At 43.2% G+C, this 15,761-nt stretch overlaps 1 protein-coding gene across 1 annotated transcript in view; it reads right to left on the bottom strand.

The window, feature by feature from the left end:
- LAMC1 (laminin subunit gamma 1) overlaps positions 1–15,761 on the bottom strand; it is a 125,618-nt gene that overhangs the window by 10,886 nt on the left and 98,971 nt on the right. Inside the window, exons 14-22 of the mRNA XM_082702879.1 lie at positions 11,915–12,160; positions 11,267–11,420; positions 10,512–10,654; positions 9,390–9,568; positions 8,104–8,260; positions 3,985–4,190; positions 3,483–3,562; positions 1,742–1,879; positions 1,075–1,219 (exon numbers count right to left, since the gene is read on the bottom strand). Coding sequence (XP_082559005.1) covers positions 1,075–1,219; positions 1,742–1,879; positions 3,483–3,562; positions 3,985–4,190; positions 8,104–8,260; positions 9,390–9,568; positions 10,512–10,654; positions 11,267–11,420; positions 11,915–12,160 — 1,448 coding nt within the window. The remainder of the gene's footprint in view (positions 1–1,074; positions 1,220–1,741; positions 1,880–3,482; positions 3,563–3,984; positions 4,191–8,103; positions 8,261–9,389; positions 9,569–10,511; positions 10,655–11,266; positions 11,421–11,914; positions 12,161–15,761) is intronic.

Here is a 15,761-nt window from a genome sequence, read left to right as displayed (position 1 = left end):
GTTTTGACCTTGTAGACAAAACAATGACCCTGATGAAAAGGTAGGCTTAGTAACTGTGTTTAACACTTAACACTCAGAGATATCTTTAAAAGAACAGCACAGGTCAAGATTTCATGGACTTTTTTTTTTTTTTTTTTTAATTGAAATATACTATACACACAGTAGAATGCAGAGCACTTAGTGAGATGAGTTTTGACAAATATTCTGACCTGTGTAACCAACACCCCAAACAAGACATGGGATATTTCCACCCCAGGAAATTCCCCTGTATCTCTTTCCAGTTAATTTCCACACCTATCTTTTCAACAATGCAGCTGCCCCTGGTCTGGCTTTTATCACCAATTAGTTTTGCCTGTTCTCAAACTTCAAACATGCGAGATCAGACGGTACGTACTGGTCTGAAGAGAACGAACGGAGGCCTGACGGTAAGAAAACCACGTCAATGCCTCCAACATAAAAAGTAAACTTATTAAACTTCAAATTCAATGTGAAAAATAGAGCATTTATACAGAGTCTGGAATGAGGATTCAAGAGTCAAGTACAGATGTAATAGAATCCTACCACAACCCCTAGTGATTCTCTAGCTGCCTGAGAGCGTCCTGATGTAGCTGCCTGACAGCATCCTGATGTAGTTCTTCCATTTAAACCATTTTCTTCTATTTCTCTCTTGTTCTCAACCAAAGCGTGCCTGCGCATAAGGGTCTGGGTGTACTCTGTTCTAACAGACACAAATATATAATAATCCGGATTTATATTAAAGACTTAGGAGTGATTATTCCTATCACTGAAGTAGTCCTTGCTGTTTAATCTCCATAATCAGGGGCTTCTTGACCTCAGGAAGTGAACATACCTGAAGCAGAACTTGACACTACCAGTGAGTGAGCTGGAGGACAGAGGAGATCTGTGACAGTGACAGTGGTAGGGCAGTCAGAATAGCTCTTACCCAGCCTGAGGGTGTAGGGGGGTGTGGGGTGTGTGCGTGTGTGTGTGTCTGGGGGGGCCGAGGCCGCGTGCTCTGAACGGGTGACAGCAGAGGCAGCCGACCCCTGTGCACACAGGTCATCCAGCCCATACCTCCAGAGCTGCCGAGTCCACGGGTGTCAGCTGAGCAACACTGGCATAGATCTCCACCGCCTTATCTCCAGCCCTCTTGGCCTCCTCGTGTACCCGGGCAGCTTGCTTCTCCAGATCCTGTGACATGTTCTTCGCTTGTTCGTACCTAAGGAGCAAAAGATTTAACGAAAAACTTAGTTGCTTTTGGCATCTTAACGTTAACCACACTCTTTCTGCTTCAAATCCCTGCAACAGAATTTCCGAAACTTCAAAGAAAATGTTATTTAATACCAACACAGTTTAACTTTAGATTTCATCTGGTCACTTCTATTTATACCACATGGTTTACCACCTATTTCTTTTTTGGGGCACCTTCTCAATACTTGTAGCTCAGGTATATTTTCTCTATTGACTCTAGGATACTTTCTCTCTCCTTTTTTCCTTGATACAGAAATTTAAGGATCACAGTTAGACTTGTTACCTTTCTCTGTAGTTACAGAAATTGGAACAAATAAAACCTCTGTGGCTCTACAGTCCCTGCCCCAACCACTGCACCATTTCAAAAGTATCATTAATGAAAGAGATCTTCCTGCACACTCTGAATCCATCGGCATTTAATTTTTCATGGAACTGGTTCTACTTACAAGCACAACTGAAGGGCCATAAGCCACTTTTAAATGACACTCACTTTCTATTAAGCTCTTCAATCTCAAGTGCTGTTTGATTTTCTCCCGCCAGTGTTCTCAGAAGCAGATTATAGGCCTCAGTTGATGTATCATTAGCTGTCTTCGCCACACGTACGATGTCATCAGCTTCTTGTTTATGGCTGTATAATGTAAAAGAAAAAATAAACCATGAAACAGAATGACTTAATAGGGAAAAAAGCAGAATTCAGGTAATGCTCACCTTATTATATATACATTTACTAATGTGGACAGAGCCCTATATAAATATTGAAAAATTCTTATAAATTTGGAACTCTGCAACCATTTCAGTGGGGCTAAGTTTACAACAGCATTCTACAATCTGAGAAAATGGTATTTTCCAAATGACATTTTCCTATAAAGTTTATAGGGGCAAATGTCTACATTTCTTCCAAAAATTGCTTCTAAATAAAATCCGTTAAGAATAATTGATCTGTGAAACCATGTGTGCTGGCAAGAACTCATCTAGACTTAAACATGAGTCCCAGACCTAATGTTTGATCCCTACTCTGGTTCAGTTATTACATAGTCTTGAGACAGCCTCCAACTGCTCAGACTTCTCATATGGAACCCAATTACTGGCAAGGAAAAGTAACCCAACACCAAGTGGAAAGCAACATGTCAACAGGGAATCCAGCCAAATAATGCAGATTTCAGCTGCGGAATGGCTAAAACTTCATAGTACAGCTCTAAAACCTCATATTACAGTGTCACACTCCCGTATATGGCCATTCCTTTTCGGTAGGCTAAGGTTTCTTTCAAAATTCCTCTATGAAAGACACCAGAATAATTTTATTTTCAAGACCTGATTTCCTTGGGAATTTTCCATATGTTTTCAGCTAGCTTCTTTTAATCAGAAGATCCAGCTATGAAACTGTCCATGTTCTATGAACTAAATGACACAGCTCACACATTTACATTTACAAAGAAGAGAAAGAGAGCACACGGTTAAAGCAGGAAGCCAAAGTAATTGCTCTGAACAATGAGGCTAAAATTCTAATGTCGGGCTTACCCATGAGGGTAAGCCCTCATACCCATGAGGTCTACTAGCTGCTCTGCAATTCATTCAACAAACAGTGACTGTGTACTTACTATGTCCCAGACGTCATTTTAGGTATCAGAACTTTAGCAGGGAATGAGACACACAAAAACACCTGCCCTTCATGAAGCCTACATTCTAGCAACTACTTCAACAATTTTTTTCAATTTCATACTCTCCTACAACTTGAGTTTTTCCTAAGGAACTATCTTAAACTTAATAATTTAAAAAAGTCTCCAAAAAAATGAGGAGTGAAATGGTCTATTTTCTAGGGCTGACTTTCCAAAGGTACTATGGGTTAGTAAGTGTTCTCTTTTAAAATCTGGGAGTTAAACGTTTTTGTTAAAAATTAATTTTAAAAACCAAAAAAATAACTAAATTCAACTGTGCTTCTTAGTTATCACTTTAAGGTTTTAAAATTTAAAAATCTAAAAATGTTATAGTTTTCTTTGAGATGTGTAAATATAGTTTCCCTCCAAAGCATCATGTTCAAATATTCAGAGTCAATATTCTAATTTCAAAGGAGAGGCAAGAGTACACACAGCCAATAACATTCCAGAAAAGAGCCAACTTTGCAAAAGTGGGTTATGTGTGAAAAGTGTCTGTGGGTGAAGAAGGGGACAACACGTCCACACTGTAAGGACAGTTATAATTTAACCATTAAGACACAGGGATCTGGAACTTACCGTTCAGCAAGCTTTCGTGCCTCTTCTGCCAAAAGAGTCATGTTGTTTGGGTCCCCTGTAGACTCCGGCTGAGTGATTGACTGAATTGGAAAAGAAGCACTAATCTTAAAGAACTGAACTATTTAAATTTAATAAAGCAAGTGTCAAAACCAAATTTCTATTAGTAAAAAGGATGACTCATTAATTCAAAGATTTTTCATTAAGATCAGCATCCTTGGCTACAGATTATGATTTCTATTTTCACCAAAGGAGAACGGAAGTTTAAGTTGACTAGTGCCATAGGAGGAACAAAGCTAGAGAAAGGACCCAGATGTCCTTTGGTTTTTATCCCGTTCGTGATAAACTATTTAACGACAACGTTGAGCAACGTGGCTTTCTGGCTCCACGCTTAGAGCCAAAAAGACATAAAGAATCAGTTTCGCTGAACCATTCAGTTGACAGTAAGGCTTGCTACAAATTACCAGGGGACTCCTGCGCCCCAGCCTCAGACCTTCCCACTCACCACATTGGCAACAGCAATCTTTGCTTTCTCAAGTTCTTGGGTCGCGATTTCAATCAGCTGCTCTGTGCTCTCTACCCTGGCACGGGCTTGCTCAGCCAAGTTCCCAGTCTCTTCAATGGTATTGCGGATATTCTGTAAACGGCTAATTTGGCTGGATAAGGTGTTATTCACTCTCTGGAGGCGGTCCATCAAATTCTGGTCCACATCTGCAATGGCAGTGCAGAAGAAAATCCATAAATGGTCTGAAGGGGTGGGGTACCTATTTCACATGAAATCCGAGGCACGACTTTATTCTTCCGAACACAGATCTTTCTGATAAGCTTTCCCTAAGCCCATCAGCAGAACTGGTCAGTCCTCACTGTGCCCAATAGCACCCCCACTGTTGAATTTCTCGCACTGCCTCCAGTTGTGTGCCTGTCTGTCCCACTGGACTATGAGCTTCTCTTCCTTACTCACCACTACATCCCCAGTCTTACACTCAAGAAATGTCTGAGGAAGGAAAGCTTTGATGTTCCAGCACATGCCAGATTTAATCATAAAAATACAATGTTACTGAAAGCATTATCAGCCCTGACAGCTGGACATTTTACTAAACTAGGGAAAAAGCTAGGTTCAAACCAATGTTGAAGTAAAGGCAAATTAAAGTGAAGGTAAATTAAATTCATTTTGTATTTTAAACTAAATAAAGACTAAATACAGATTCTTGCTGCCCCGTCCAACCCCCTGGCAGAGGCAGGTAATTTCTTTTGTACAGAGTTCTGCTTTTGACTAGTTTTTCAAATTGTTCTTTATTAATTGTGCCCATTCAGCTTAAATCTCATACCAGGGTCTTAATAAAAAAATAAAAAGATAAATGTATATCCGTGTAAATATAGTTCTGTCATCGTTAAAATTCTCACTTGTCATGAGGGTATATGAATATACAAGAACCATGAAGTCCTATCCAAAATTGATCAGTTCGTATTTCAGCAAAATGCTCAGAGTTGGCATTTAAAGTTTCCAAGGAAAGTGAAAAAGATGAGAGGTCAAAGTTAAGATCAATAAAGATGAATACAGGTTTGGGAACTAGCATCTGACAAGCAGGGCCACCAAATACACATGCAAAGTTGGTGCAGTGTGAAACTCGCCTAAGTGTACACAGTGGCCTTGCGTGAATGATCAGACAATTCTTTGATAATCTAAAGATTTTTAAGAAAATAACAAAAGACCAAAAAATGTTGAAATCATACAAGATCATTTAGACTCAGGAAGCATAAGCAGCCACTGCAGTTATAAAAGACCCTTTCCTTTAGACCTTCAGGAATGTAACAGATAGCAATCTCTCTGGCCAGCTTTTTAGAGAAACATCAGGAACTGAAAAGAGAACAGATAACCTAACTGGTAGGATCACTTCGAATGACTTCAAATTGCAAAACCTAATTGCATCATATAATCTCCTTTCAAAGCTGTAGAATAAACACAAGTTTAAACTACAAATAAATACTCAGGGGGTAGTTTGAAAGGATAAATCATTGTGAAGATATTCTTATTCTTGGCTGGTTTGAACCCAAGTAAGAAAGGTCAGCCAGGAGCTCCACAAATCAAGTCTTATCGGGAGAAGACTTTAACCCTCATCTCACTATGGTGGCTCCCCAAGCTAGGAGAAGCAGCAGCCTGTTATGTTCCCGCCTTTCAAGTGGCTCAAGGGGAGGTATGACACCCATGGCTTTTGTCAAAGCTTCTGTCCAGCGGAATCACCTGCCTGGGTAGAGGAAAGCAAATGTCATTATGGCCGGAGGAGGCTAGACGTAGCTGGGGCTGGACCGAGATGTGGAATGGTGCTGGCTGACCTCCCTTTCTGGCCTCTGGACTGTTCCCTTGTGCTCCTGGTGTGGGCACCAGAGCTGCGTGCCAGACCCCAGCTCTCAGATGGACTCTGCAGCACTTAAAGATAACCCCATGTTCAATGCTTCAGTGTATATGGCCAGGCACATGTGAATTTGTTGTTACAAGGGAATACATTAATGGAAAAATGTGTCGCAAGTTTTTGTCAACAAATGAACATCCTAAAAAAAACACTATTGTTTATACAGAACAGGAAACATTTAAATTCTTCTTAATCTATGTTTAAAACTTAAAATATAACAACAACACAAAAGACAAACACATAACTGAAGTTAACATAAACTATTGACCTCTCATTTTATTTTTCATTTTCTAAAAATTTACCTTAGAAAACAATTTCTGGACGCTCACATAAAAATTAAACAAACTGGTCAAAACCAGATGCATCTCATTACTCCCTTCTTTACTTCAATAATTTTATAAAACCAAAATTATATATATATATTAGGGATATCTACAATCAGAAATAAGGAATATACTTAAATTTTGTTGACTATACTCTGACAGGAAGACCTAACTCCTAATGGGTAGATTCATAAACTCAATAAAGAGGTCAGTCATTGTGGTCCCAAGTATCCTAATGTTAATGAACATCTGCTATGAGTATCTGTGAACACTTTCATCTCGGTGATGGAAAGTCCCACCCCCCAAAAAAGTGACCTCAGCCAGATAGTGAGTACTTCGCTAGAAGGAGCACAGTCTTATTTATCTTTTCATTATTGGTGTTCAGCATAATGCCTGGTAGGCACTCAATAAGTGTAGAAAAGGATTTGTCCAAATTTAGGGAAAAAAGCTTAATTCAGAGTAAATAATAAAAATAAAATATTAGGGGTGCCTAGATGGCTCAGTGGGTTAAGCTGCTGCCTTCGGCTCAGGTCATGATCTTAGGGTCCTGGGATTAAGCCCCACATTGGGCTCCTTGCTCAGCAGGGAGCCTATCCCCGCCCCCGCCTGCCTCTCTGCCTACTTGTGATCTTTCTCTGTCAAATAAATAAATAAAATCTTTATTAAAATAAAATATTAAAGTGTGTTAAGGGGTGCCTGCATGGCTCCAGTGGTTGTGTCCAACTCGACTGGTTCAGGTCATGATCTGGGGATCATGAGATCGAGCCCCTCATCAGGATCTGCACTCAGCAGGGAGTCCGCAGGAGATTCTCTTTCTCTCTCCCCGCCTCTGCCCCTCCCCATGCTCGCTGGCTCTTACTCACTCACTCTCAAATAAATAAATATATCTTTTTAAAAAAGTGATTCAAAAAGAAGTAAATAATTTAAAATAACGTTTTCCTACTTGCAAAGTTTTACAAATTTAAGTTCCTTTGAAGTTAATAAGGTATTTTAAAATAAACTGTTTTCTAAATCTTTTTTTTTTTTTTTAAAGATTTTATTTATTTATTTGACAGAGAGAGATCACAAGTAGACAGAGAGGCAGGCAGAGAGAGAGAGAGGAGGAAGCAGGCTCCCTGCTGAGCAGAGAGCCCAATGTGGGACTCGATCCCAGGACCCTGAGATCATGACCTGAGCCGAAGGCAGCGGCTTAACCCACTGAGCCACCCAGGCACCCTGTTTTCTAAATCTTAAGCCAATTCCTCTGCTTATCATCTGTCTCATCGGATAATGTACGGGGGAGCAACATAATTTCAAAGGACATTAAATAGACACATAATATAAAATATATGCTTTTACATGATGTTACTAGCACATCTGCTCACTTATTAAACAGAAAATTTTATAAGTAGGCACTAACTTCTATCTTTCATAAATACGAGGTGTTATGTATTTAGTATCTAGCTGTTTAGTCAATACTTAAAGACTGCAATTTTTCCTTATGAGGGTCCTTTCTAAAGAAATAAAGTAGTGTAGAAGATAAATTCTCACTCAGTAGACTGACAGAAGAATGCAGCTTCAAATTTTCAACTAAAATAACGCACACCCAAAATGCATACCTGTCTTGATTTTTAAAAACTGTTTGAAAACACTTTGTAATGGAACAGATTCAACACTTGGAATTTCAGCACTCAATAGTTTCTGATATGTTGGGAGAATTATTTTTGCTTACTGTATCTTAAAACAAGTTCTTGTATTTTCACATATTGTTTTTAAAAAAAAATCAGATTCTACAAATAGTTTTAAAATTGAAGAATTTTATAAAGCCACACTAAATAACCTTGAACTAGGAGCCATGTCTAAAGACTGGGCCATTTGGCAGGAGTTACCTACTGTTTAACATGCATATACCTTTGACATCCTGGGCCTCTCGAAGGAGGTCCGTAACTTCTCTCTCTGCTTCCTTCAGTCTGTCCTCAAAGGCTTGATCTGTCACCGCCTCTTCCCCAGTTCCAAGGTTTGCTATGAGATTCTCTAATTCCTGGAGTTTCACTCGATGATCAGCAACCTGAACATAATCAAGGTAGAAAAAAGAAAGGCAGCACATGCAAATATTCCTGAAGAACTCAGCGGTACTTCCTGCAGGAATGATCATCAAAGGGGTACTCACCCTATAAATACATAGGTCTATATACTCCACATGTTATCTACTTTTAAACAGGTAATGTGGGTAGTTTTTATTTCTCTGGCTTCAAGAGAAAAACTATCAAGCCTATTCCTTTGACATGAAACACTACCTGTTGAGGATTCTGCAGTTCTGACCTCTCCCTTGCATTTTAGATTGCTCTCCTGACACCTCACTCAGCTCTGATGGGTATCTCAACCTCAACATCCAAAACTATACTCTTGACTTTCTTCTCTTAAATCTTCTTCCCCTGAGTCATCTCCATTTCAATAAACAATGCCTCCACGTACCGTAAGCAAAACACCCAAGATGCATCCTTGGTGATTCTCTTTCTCTATCCTTGGCCCTCTCTAATACCCTGCCCCCCCAAACACACATACTTACCCAGTTCAATCCAGGGTTGCCCTTTTGCCCCACTCCTAACCATCATTCTCCACATAGCAGTCAGAGCATTCTTCTTAAAATATAAACTGGATTTCCTAGCTTAAAACTCCTCAGTGCATTCATGCTGGATATGGAATAAAATCTACATCCCTTCCTGTGGTTGACATGGTGTGACATGAGCTGTCTTACCAACCTCTCCGGTCTTATTACAAACCACTCCCTCCTCACTCAGGAGGCTCCAGACACCCTCCACCTCTGAGGTCCTTGTACCCCACACTCCCTCTGCCTGAAACAGCCTACCCATCACTTCTCATTAGGCTTGTTCCTTCTTATTCTTAAGATCTCACCTTAAATAAATGTCCTCAGAGAGGACTTATATAAAGTCGTTCTCCCAGTTATTCTCTGTTTGTGTTCTTTCTGGTGCTTATCTTAGTATCTCTTTATTTAATTTTTATTATTTGTCTCCCAACTGGGACACAAGTCTTTCAGGACAGGGGCCATGCCTATCTTGCTCCTCCTTTGTTCTCTAGTGCTCAGTACACAGGAAGCACCCATTCAAGGTCTACTGAATGAATGAATGAATGAATGATGAATGAGTGAACGAGCAAATGCCCTGTGGACAGCTTACCTTATCCTTCACCAGCCGGTAACAGGCTGGACACTCCTGGCAGCCAGGCCAAGACCGATTGTAGAAATAGTTCTCTTCACACTGGTCACAGCGATTTCCCACAAAACCCTGTTTACATTCACAGCGACCATTGTCTTTGCACTGGAGTGAAAGAGATCCCTCGGGATGACAGTCACAGGCTGCAGAATAAAGTAGAAAGAGTCAATGACAGAGAAAGGAAGGGAGAATGCATTGTCTTTTAATTCAGACTGACATCAGTAAGCTGATGGCACTCTCATGATACGTAGGTATGTTCTTGAAAAACAGGCCAAATTACGAGAATTCAAATGGTTAAGTCGCTCCGGAGAGAGAACAGAAATTTTTAAGCAAACACAAGTTTTAAAGTCCAAAGTGCAGCATCCTTCGAGGGGACACACGTCCCGTCACTGAGTAATTACAGACGTTAGACTATAAGACGCATCGGTGCCCTTTCATGCATTTCAAGAATTCTACTACACCTCCCTGTCTCTGCTGCTTAATATTTCTCTCATTAAGGAACTAGAAAACCCAAATGCTAATATATATTTTGCATTACTTTATAGTTTGTTTACTCGCTTTGTTCTCGGAACTGGGTCAATGATTTGTGCTACATTCCACAGGAGAAATGAAGGAATTCGGAAAGCAAAACACCAAACGGTTCTGAGGCTTCATTCCAGGGAAGTGTTTACGCCAAGGAGAAGCAGATGTGTAGATGCAAGCGTACCAAGAGGGCCCCAAGGGTGGGAAGCGACTGCAGCCGGTAAGCCAGCCAACAAGTGAGCTGTGAGCAGAGTCTCTCCCTGTCTCATTATCTGCTCTAAGAATGTAATTTTCGTGAAGCACAGTGGGAAAGCCCAGTGATCAAAGGGAGACCTTCCTTGGGAAGACAAAAGACTGGAAAAAGAATCAGAAATGGGACATAAGAAGACATAAATAAGGTGGCTGCCAAGGAACGAGAGAAGCTCTCAAGCCCCAGTTTCAGGAAAGGAGGCTTTTCATAGCCTCAAGCCTCTGTGAGGACTTAGGTACAGCCCCGACTGTAGAAGTCCGTGGTCCTAACTGGAATCAGGAAAGACTCAGAGCTCTACGCTCCCAGCTCCTTACGTTTGCAGCCTTCGGGCCCGAAGCCGAAGTGGTTGAGCTCGCAGCGCTCACAGTGCTGGCCTGCGATGCCGGGCTGGCACTCGCACTGGCCGGTGCGGACGTCACACTGTCCGTTGGTGGAACCCAACGCATGGCAGTCGCACCTGCAAATGAACACGTGATGTTTCTCCCGTGAGAAAAACAGACTCTAAGCAAACCTTCCTCCCACCCCCGGTCAGCGCAGAACTGATGTGATTTGTACCAGAAAACAGAATCTAAAGGGCTATTAAAACAAAACGGTAAGGGTCATTAAGCACCCGAGGTTCAAGCAATTTCCATGAGTTCTACTCAGAACCTCTCTTTCGAACCTCACCCACGAAGAGGGTTAGTCCACTCCTAAAACCACTACAAAGGGGCTCTCCAACCTGGCACCCCCTCGGGGCTGACCAGGAGCTTTGAAAATAGAAACTCCCAGGCTGCCGGCCCCTAACAGCCTGACCCTGAGCATCTCAGAAAGCGCCTCAGAAGGTGTCACGTCTGAAAGGTCGCCTGGGTGACTCTGATACCTCTAGGGCAGCTTCACTCTACTCCGCCCTCGCAGTAGCTCCAGTACCACTGCCCAGTACTGCCTCTCAACAGTGAGGAACTCAAATAATTCCTGAACAAAACCGAGGCTACCATTACGGGGAACTCATAAAAACCCATATATCACAATGGAAAACAAACAAACAAACAAAAGCACAGCATCCTTCCCGCCACAGCAGCCGGCCCCTCACCTCTCGCAGCCGCGCCCGCTCTGCAGGTTGTAGAAGCCGGGCTCGCAGGCGCCGCAGTCCCGGCCGGTCACGTGGGGCAGACACTCGCACTGGCCCGTGACGGGGCTGCAGCCGCCCTGCTGCGACGCGGTTCCGTAGGGATTGCACGCACAGGCTGGGGGAAGAGACGGAGACAGCAGGAGATGCAAGTCACCCGACAGAAATACTAAAATGTAAGCAGTACAGATTGTCCCGATTTCAGCTGATCAGCGCAGCAGCCACGAGTGGCCCGTGGCTACTGAGGGCTTGCGACGTGGCCAGTCTCCAGAGGGGCTGTGAATGGGAAACACACGCGGGCTTCTGACAAGCTGGTACGCAGAACACAGAACGTGGCTCTCCATCGTTTTTAGTGGATGACTCATTGAAATGATACTATGGTAGATATATCAGAGTAAATAAAATACAGGATTTAAAGATAAACTTCATCTGTTTCTCTTTGTTTTGATGTGTCTACAAGAAAACTTCAGTTACATGAGTGTCTGATACTACGTTTCTGCTGAACAGTGCTGCGTTAGACTAAGCATCCGTAAATATCTAAAGCGACCTCAAGATGAATTCTCAGAATAAATGAGTACGGCTGTAACAGAACCTGGCCGATGGCGAGATTACCTTTGCATTTGTCTGCCGGGTTGGGAGCCAGGGGATTTCCAAAAAACCCATCTTTGCAGCGGTCACAGTAGAAGCCAGCAGTGTTATAGATGCATTTCAGGCATTCTCCTGTCAAGCGATTGCAATTGCCAACGGCATTGGGGTCGATGTTGTCATTGCACTGGCAGAGGCGGCAGAGCCTCACAGGGCCGTTTCTCCCCAGAGGGTCTCCAAAGTAGCCGTCGTCACAGAGCTCGCACCTTTTACCTGCACATGAGACAATCTGCTGTTATGCAAGAAAGGCCTCAGATGTTCCTGGTGCTACTGCGCACGAGCAACCTGGTTACCAAGCGTGCAGGTGAACCATCAGGTGGGGGGCAACATGACACAGTGGACAGGCCACCAGCCCCGGTGAGCAGCGGACCGGGGCTGCAGTCCTGGCTTGGTGCCAGACCAGTGGAGTGACTCTGGGCACATCACCATTTTGCCATCAGAAAGACAGCAGGTGCTCTGCCTACTGCACTTCAACTGTCCTGAGGACTAGCTGTCATCGTGCATTCAAAGTGCTTTGTACATGAGTCGGGCTCAGGCCCAAGGGACAGCGCATTCATGTTTGTTTTGGTTTATGATATTAAAAGAGATGAAGTACCCCTGAGCACCATCAGTTTCCTATACAATAGAGCGAGCAGGACAATCTCCCTAGAAAAGACAAGACATGGGCTAATCCTTCGTTGAGCTCTGCCAACTAGTACAGAATCAGAGTCTCTTCGAAGAGAACTCAGAAACTGCCATTTGCCTCCAGCTTCTATTATAGCAAAGGGACCAGAGAGGTTAAGTAACTTGCCCGCAATCACACAGCTAGAATCCAGGACTTTCCAGCATACTCACTGCTCCTCCTCCTTCCTTTTCCACTTTGCCATCATTATTACCTCAAGCTGGAATCTTAATATCTTTGTAGTGGACAGGGAATGAATTAACTTAAGCTTCTGGAGAAATAAAAGTTTGCTCATTTGCTCATTTAATGAACATTTGCTGAGCATCTCTTACACATAAATGCTGTTCTAGATTGTCAGGATGATGTGGTGAACAAGGTAGACAAGATCTCTACTCTCATGAAGTTTATACTATAGTTGGGGGAGAGCAATGCACAGATACCTAAATAAAAAGATTATTTTGGGTGGGGATAAGCATAACAAATTAAACAAAACAGAGCAACATGACAGAGTGACAGGGTTAAGGGCTACTTCACTGGGTGGTTAGAGAAAGCTCTGTAGAGAAGAGATATCTGGGATGACAACGGAAAGACAGGAAACAACAACAACAAAAAAGAGCCATGCTAATATCCAAGGAAAGCATGTTCCAGAAAAACACGATAAGCTTATGGAAGTAGTAAGAGCCAATCATGAAGATCATAGCATTAAAAAAAAAAATCTGGTTTAAATTAAGGTGCAATGAGGTGATATTAGAGAGTTTTTAAAGTGACATGCCCTGATTTACATTTTTTTAAAGATTTATTTATTTGAGAGAGAACGAGTGGGGGGCAGAGGGAGAGGGAGAAGCAGACTCCCCACTGAGCACAGAACCCTGACACAGGGCACAGGGCTTCATCCCAGGACCCCACGATCATGACCTGAAGCAAAGTCAGATGCTTAAGGGACTAAGCCACCCAGGTGCCCTCGATTTTTCATTTTAAAAGGATTATCCTGGCAGCAGGTGAGCATGGGCTGCAGGGAGACCCAAGAGGAGGCTCTTCTAGGCGAGAGACCACAGTGGTGTGGACCAGGGCAGTGGCAGTGGAGGCCGGGAAACTCAGTCAGATGTGAGATCGAGCCTGTCACACGTGCTGGCTGACTGCTTCCAGGGAATAAAAGAAAGAAGAATCAAGGACAAGCCTAGGATTTTAGCTTATAGCCGGAGCAACTAGGTGAACAGTAGTCTTTTCACTGAGATGAGTAAGATTGGGGGAAGGACAGGGTTGGGATTGAAGAAAAAGGGAAGATGTCAAAGATTTAGGTTGGATTTGCTTAAATTTGTGATGCCTTTAGCCATCTGACTCAAGCGGAAAATTAAAAAGACAGGTTCAGGGACGCCTGGGTGGCTCAGTTGGTTGGATGACTGCCTTCGGCTCAGGTCATGATCCTGGAGTCCCGGGATCGAGTCCCGCATCGGACTCCCAGCTCCATGGGGAGTCTGCTTCTCTCTCTGACCTTCTCCTTGTTCATGCTCTCTCTCTCTCAAGTAAATAAATAAAATCTTTAAAAAAAAAAAAAAGACAGGTTCAAATTAGCAAGACCTGAAGAGAGTTTAATAAAGACACCAACTATACGAGTGTGGGCAAGGTGTAAGCAATCCCAAGGGACAGGGCAGCCCCGGGGGTAGCGACTGTGGGGCTCTGTGACCTGGGCCTCAGGGGCTGGGTGGAGGGAGCAGTTAAGCACAACCTCATGTGACAAAGGGCTGTTTGGAGAAAGCCAGAGTCAGGAGCTGAGAACCCCGAGGAAGGTCACTAAGCCACAAGGACCCTCCTTGACCCCAGAGGGGGCCTTGGACTAAAAACTCTGCCCCTCCCCCCCAATCTCCTCTAGGCGCTTCCTGCTCCCTGAACACAAACGGAGGGCCCATGTGATGCGTGCATACAGGTGCCCAGGGGTGAAAAAATGAAGAAAGGATGGACAGGGGCAAATGGAAGGCTTGCAGCCCACCAGCCAAGCGAAGACGACGAGTAGGTTCTGGTGCTCAGCAGAGTGTGGTCGGGACCTAAGACAGATTTTTTCAGGAGGCACAGAAAGTCTTTTGAAGCTAGAAGACAGGATCTATTCACCTGAGGGGAGAATACAGATGAAGTGGACATGGGAGTGTCAGGCTGAGAATCAGAAGTGATAAAAGGAGCCTCAAGAGAAGAGGGACGGAAAGAGACCCAAGAGAGGGCCGCATCCCCAAAGACAAAAGGAGAAATGTGTGGGGTGGAGTGAGCAGTCACCAGGGTCCCACGTTGCTGAGACCGGGTCAGAGGAGGACAGAAAACTGACCCCTGCGTTTGGCAAACGGTGGTCACTGGTGGTCACTGCTGAGCCGAACAGAACAGAACCGAACCTGTGGCTGGGGGCGGGCTGGGCGAGGAAGAATGGATGCTACACGGGCCCTTCTTGTCTCTGGTGTGAGCAGTTATCAGACCCTCACCCAAGATCCTTCTCCAGACCATGATTAGGACAGTATGTCAGCTTTGCTCTTTCATAGGATCACTTGGCCATTCTAGATATGATCTATATTTAAAATGTTTTGAAACCTGTTTTGAATAAAACTTTTTTTTTTTTTAATCTGGTAGAAAACCTAAAACAGGGGGGCACGGAAGCCCATGGAAAGCTTGCTAAAGCATGCCAAAGTACCTTCTGGCAATAACAGCTAAGCTATCCTTTTGTCTCAGAGTCCAGGATGTAGGTTCAAGTCCTGGATGTACTACTTACATGACTCTGGGCAAGTTAGGTACTTTTTTTTTTTGCCTCAGCTTTCCTGATCATCCCCTCCACCCTGGGGGAGGCATTGTTCTTTCTCCTCTAGCATGGTCTTAAAATTATCTGTGTTTCCAGCTATACTTTTAGCCCTTGAAGAGCAGGGACCATCTCTTATTCATTTCTGTATTCCCAATGCCAGGCACTCAAATAAATGTGATAAAAAAAAATCATCATCATCATTATTATTAATTTGCCTCAAAAGATCATTTTAAAGATCAAACGTGAAGCACAGCATGTGCGGGGAGCTCAGGGGCTATATGTAGGCAGTTCTTCTGTTCTTCGGTTGTCTTCTAAATGAGAAACATCTTACCCCATATCTGCAAACTCTACTCTTTAGCCAAAAAATATCTGCATTC

This window comes from Mustela nivalis (genome assembly GCF_964662115.1).
Source record: "Mustela nivalis genome assembly, chromosome: 16".
Lineage (NCBI taxonomy): Eukaryota > Metazoa > Chordata > Mammalia > Carnivora > Mustelidae > Mustela > Mustela nivalis.
Note: the sequence above shows the minus strand (reverse complement) of the source record. Positions and strands in the feature narration are given on the sequence as shown.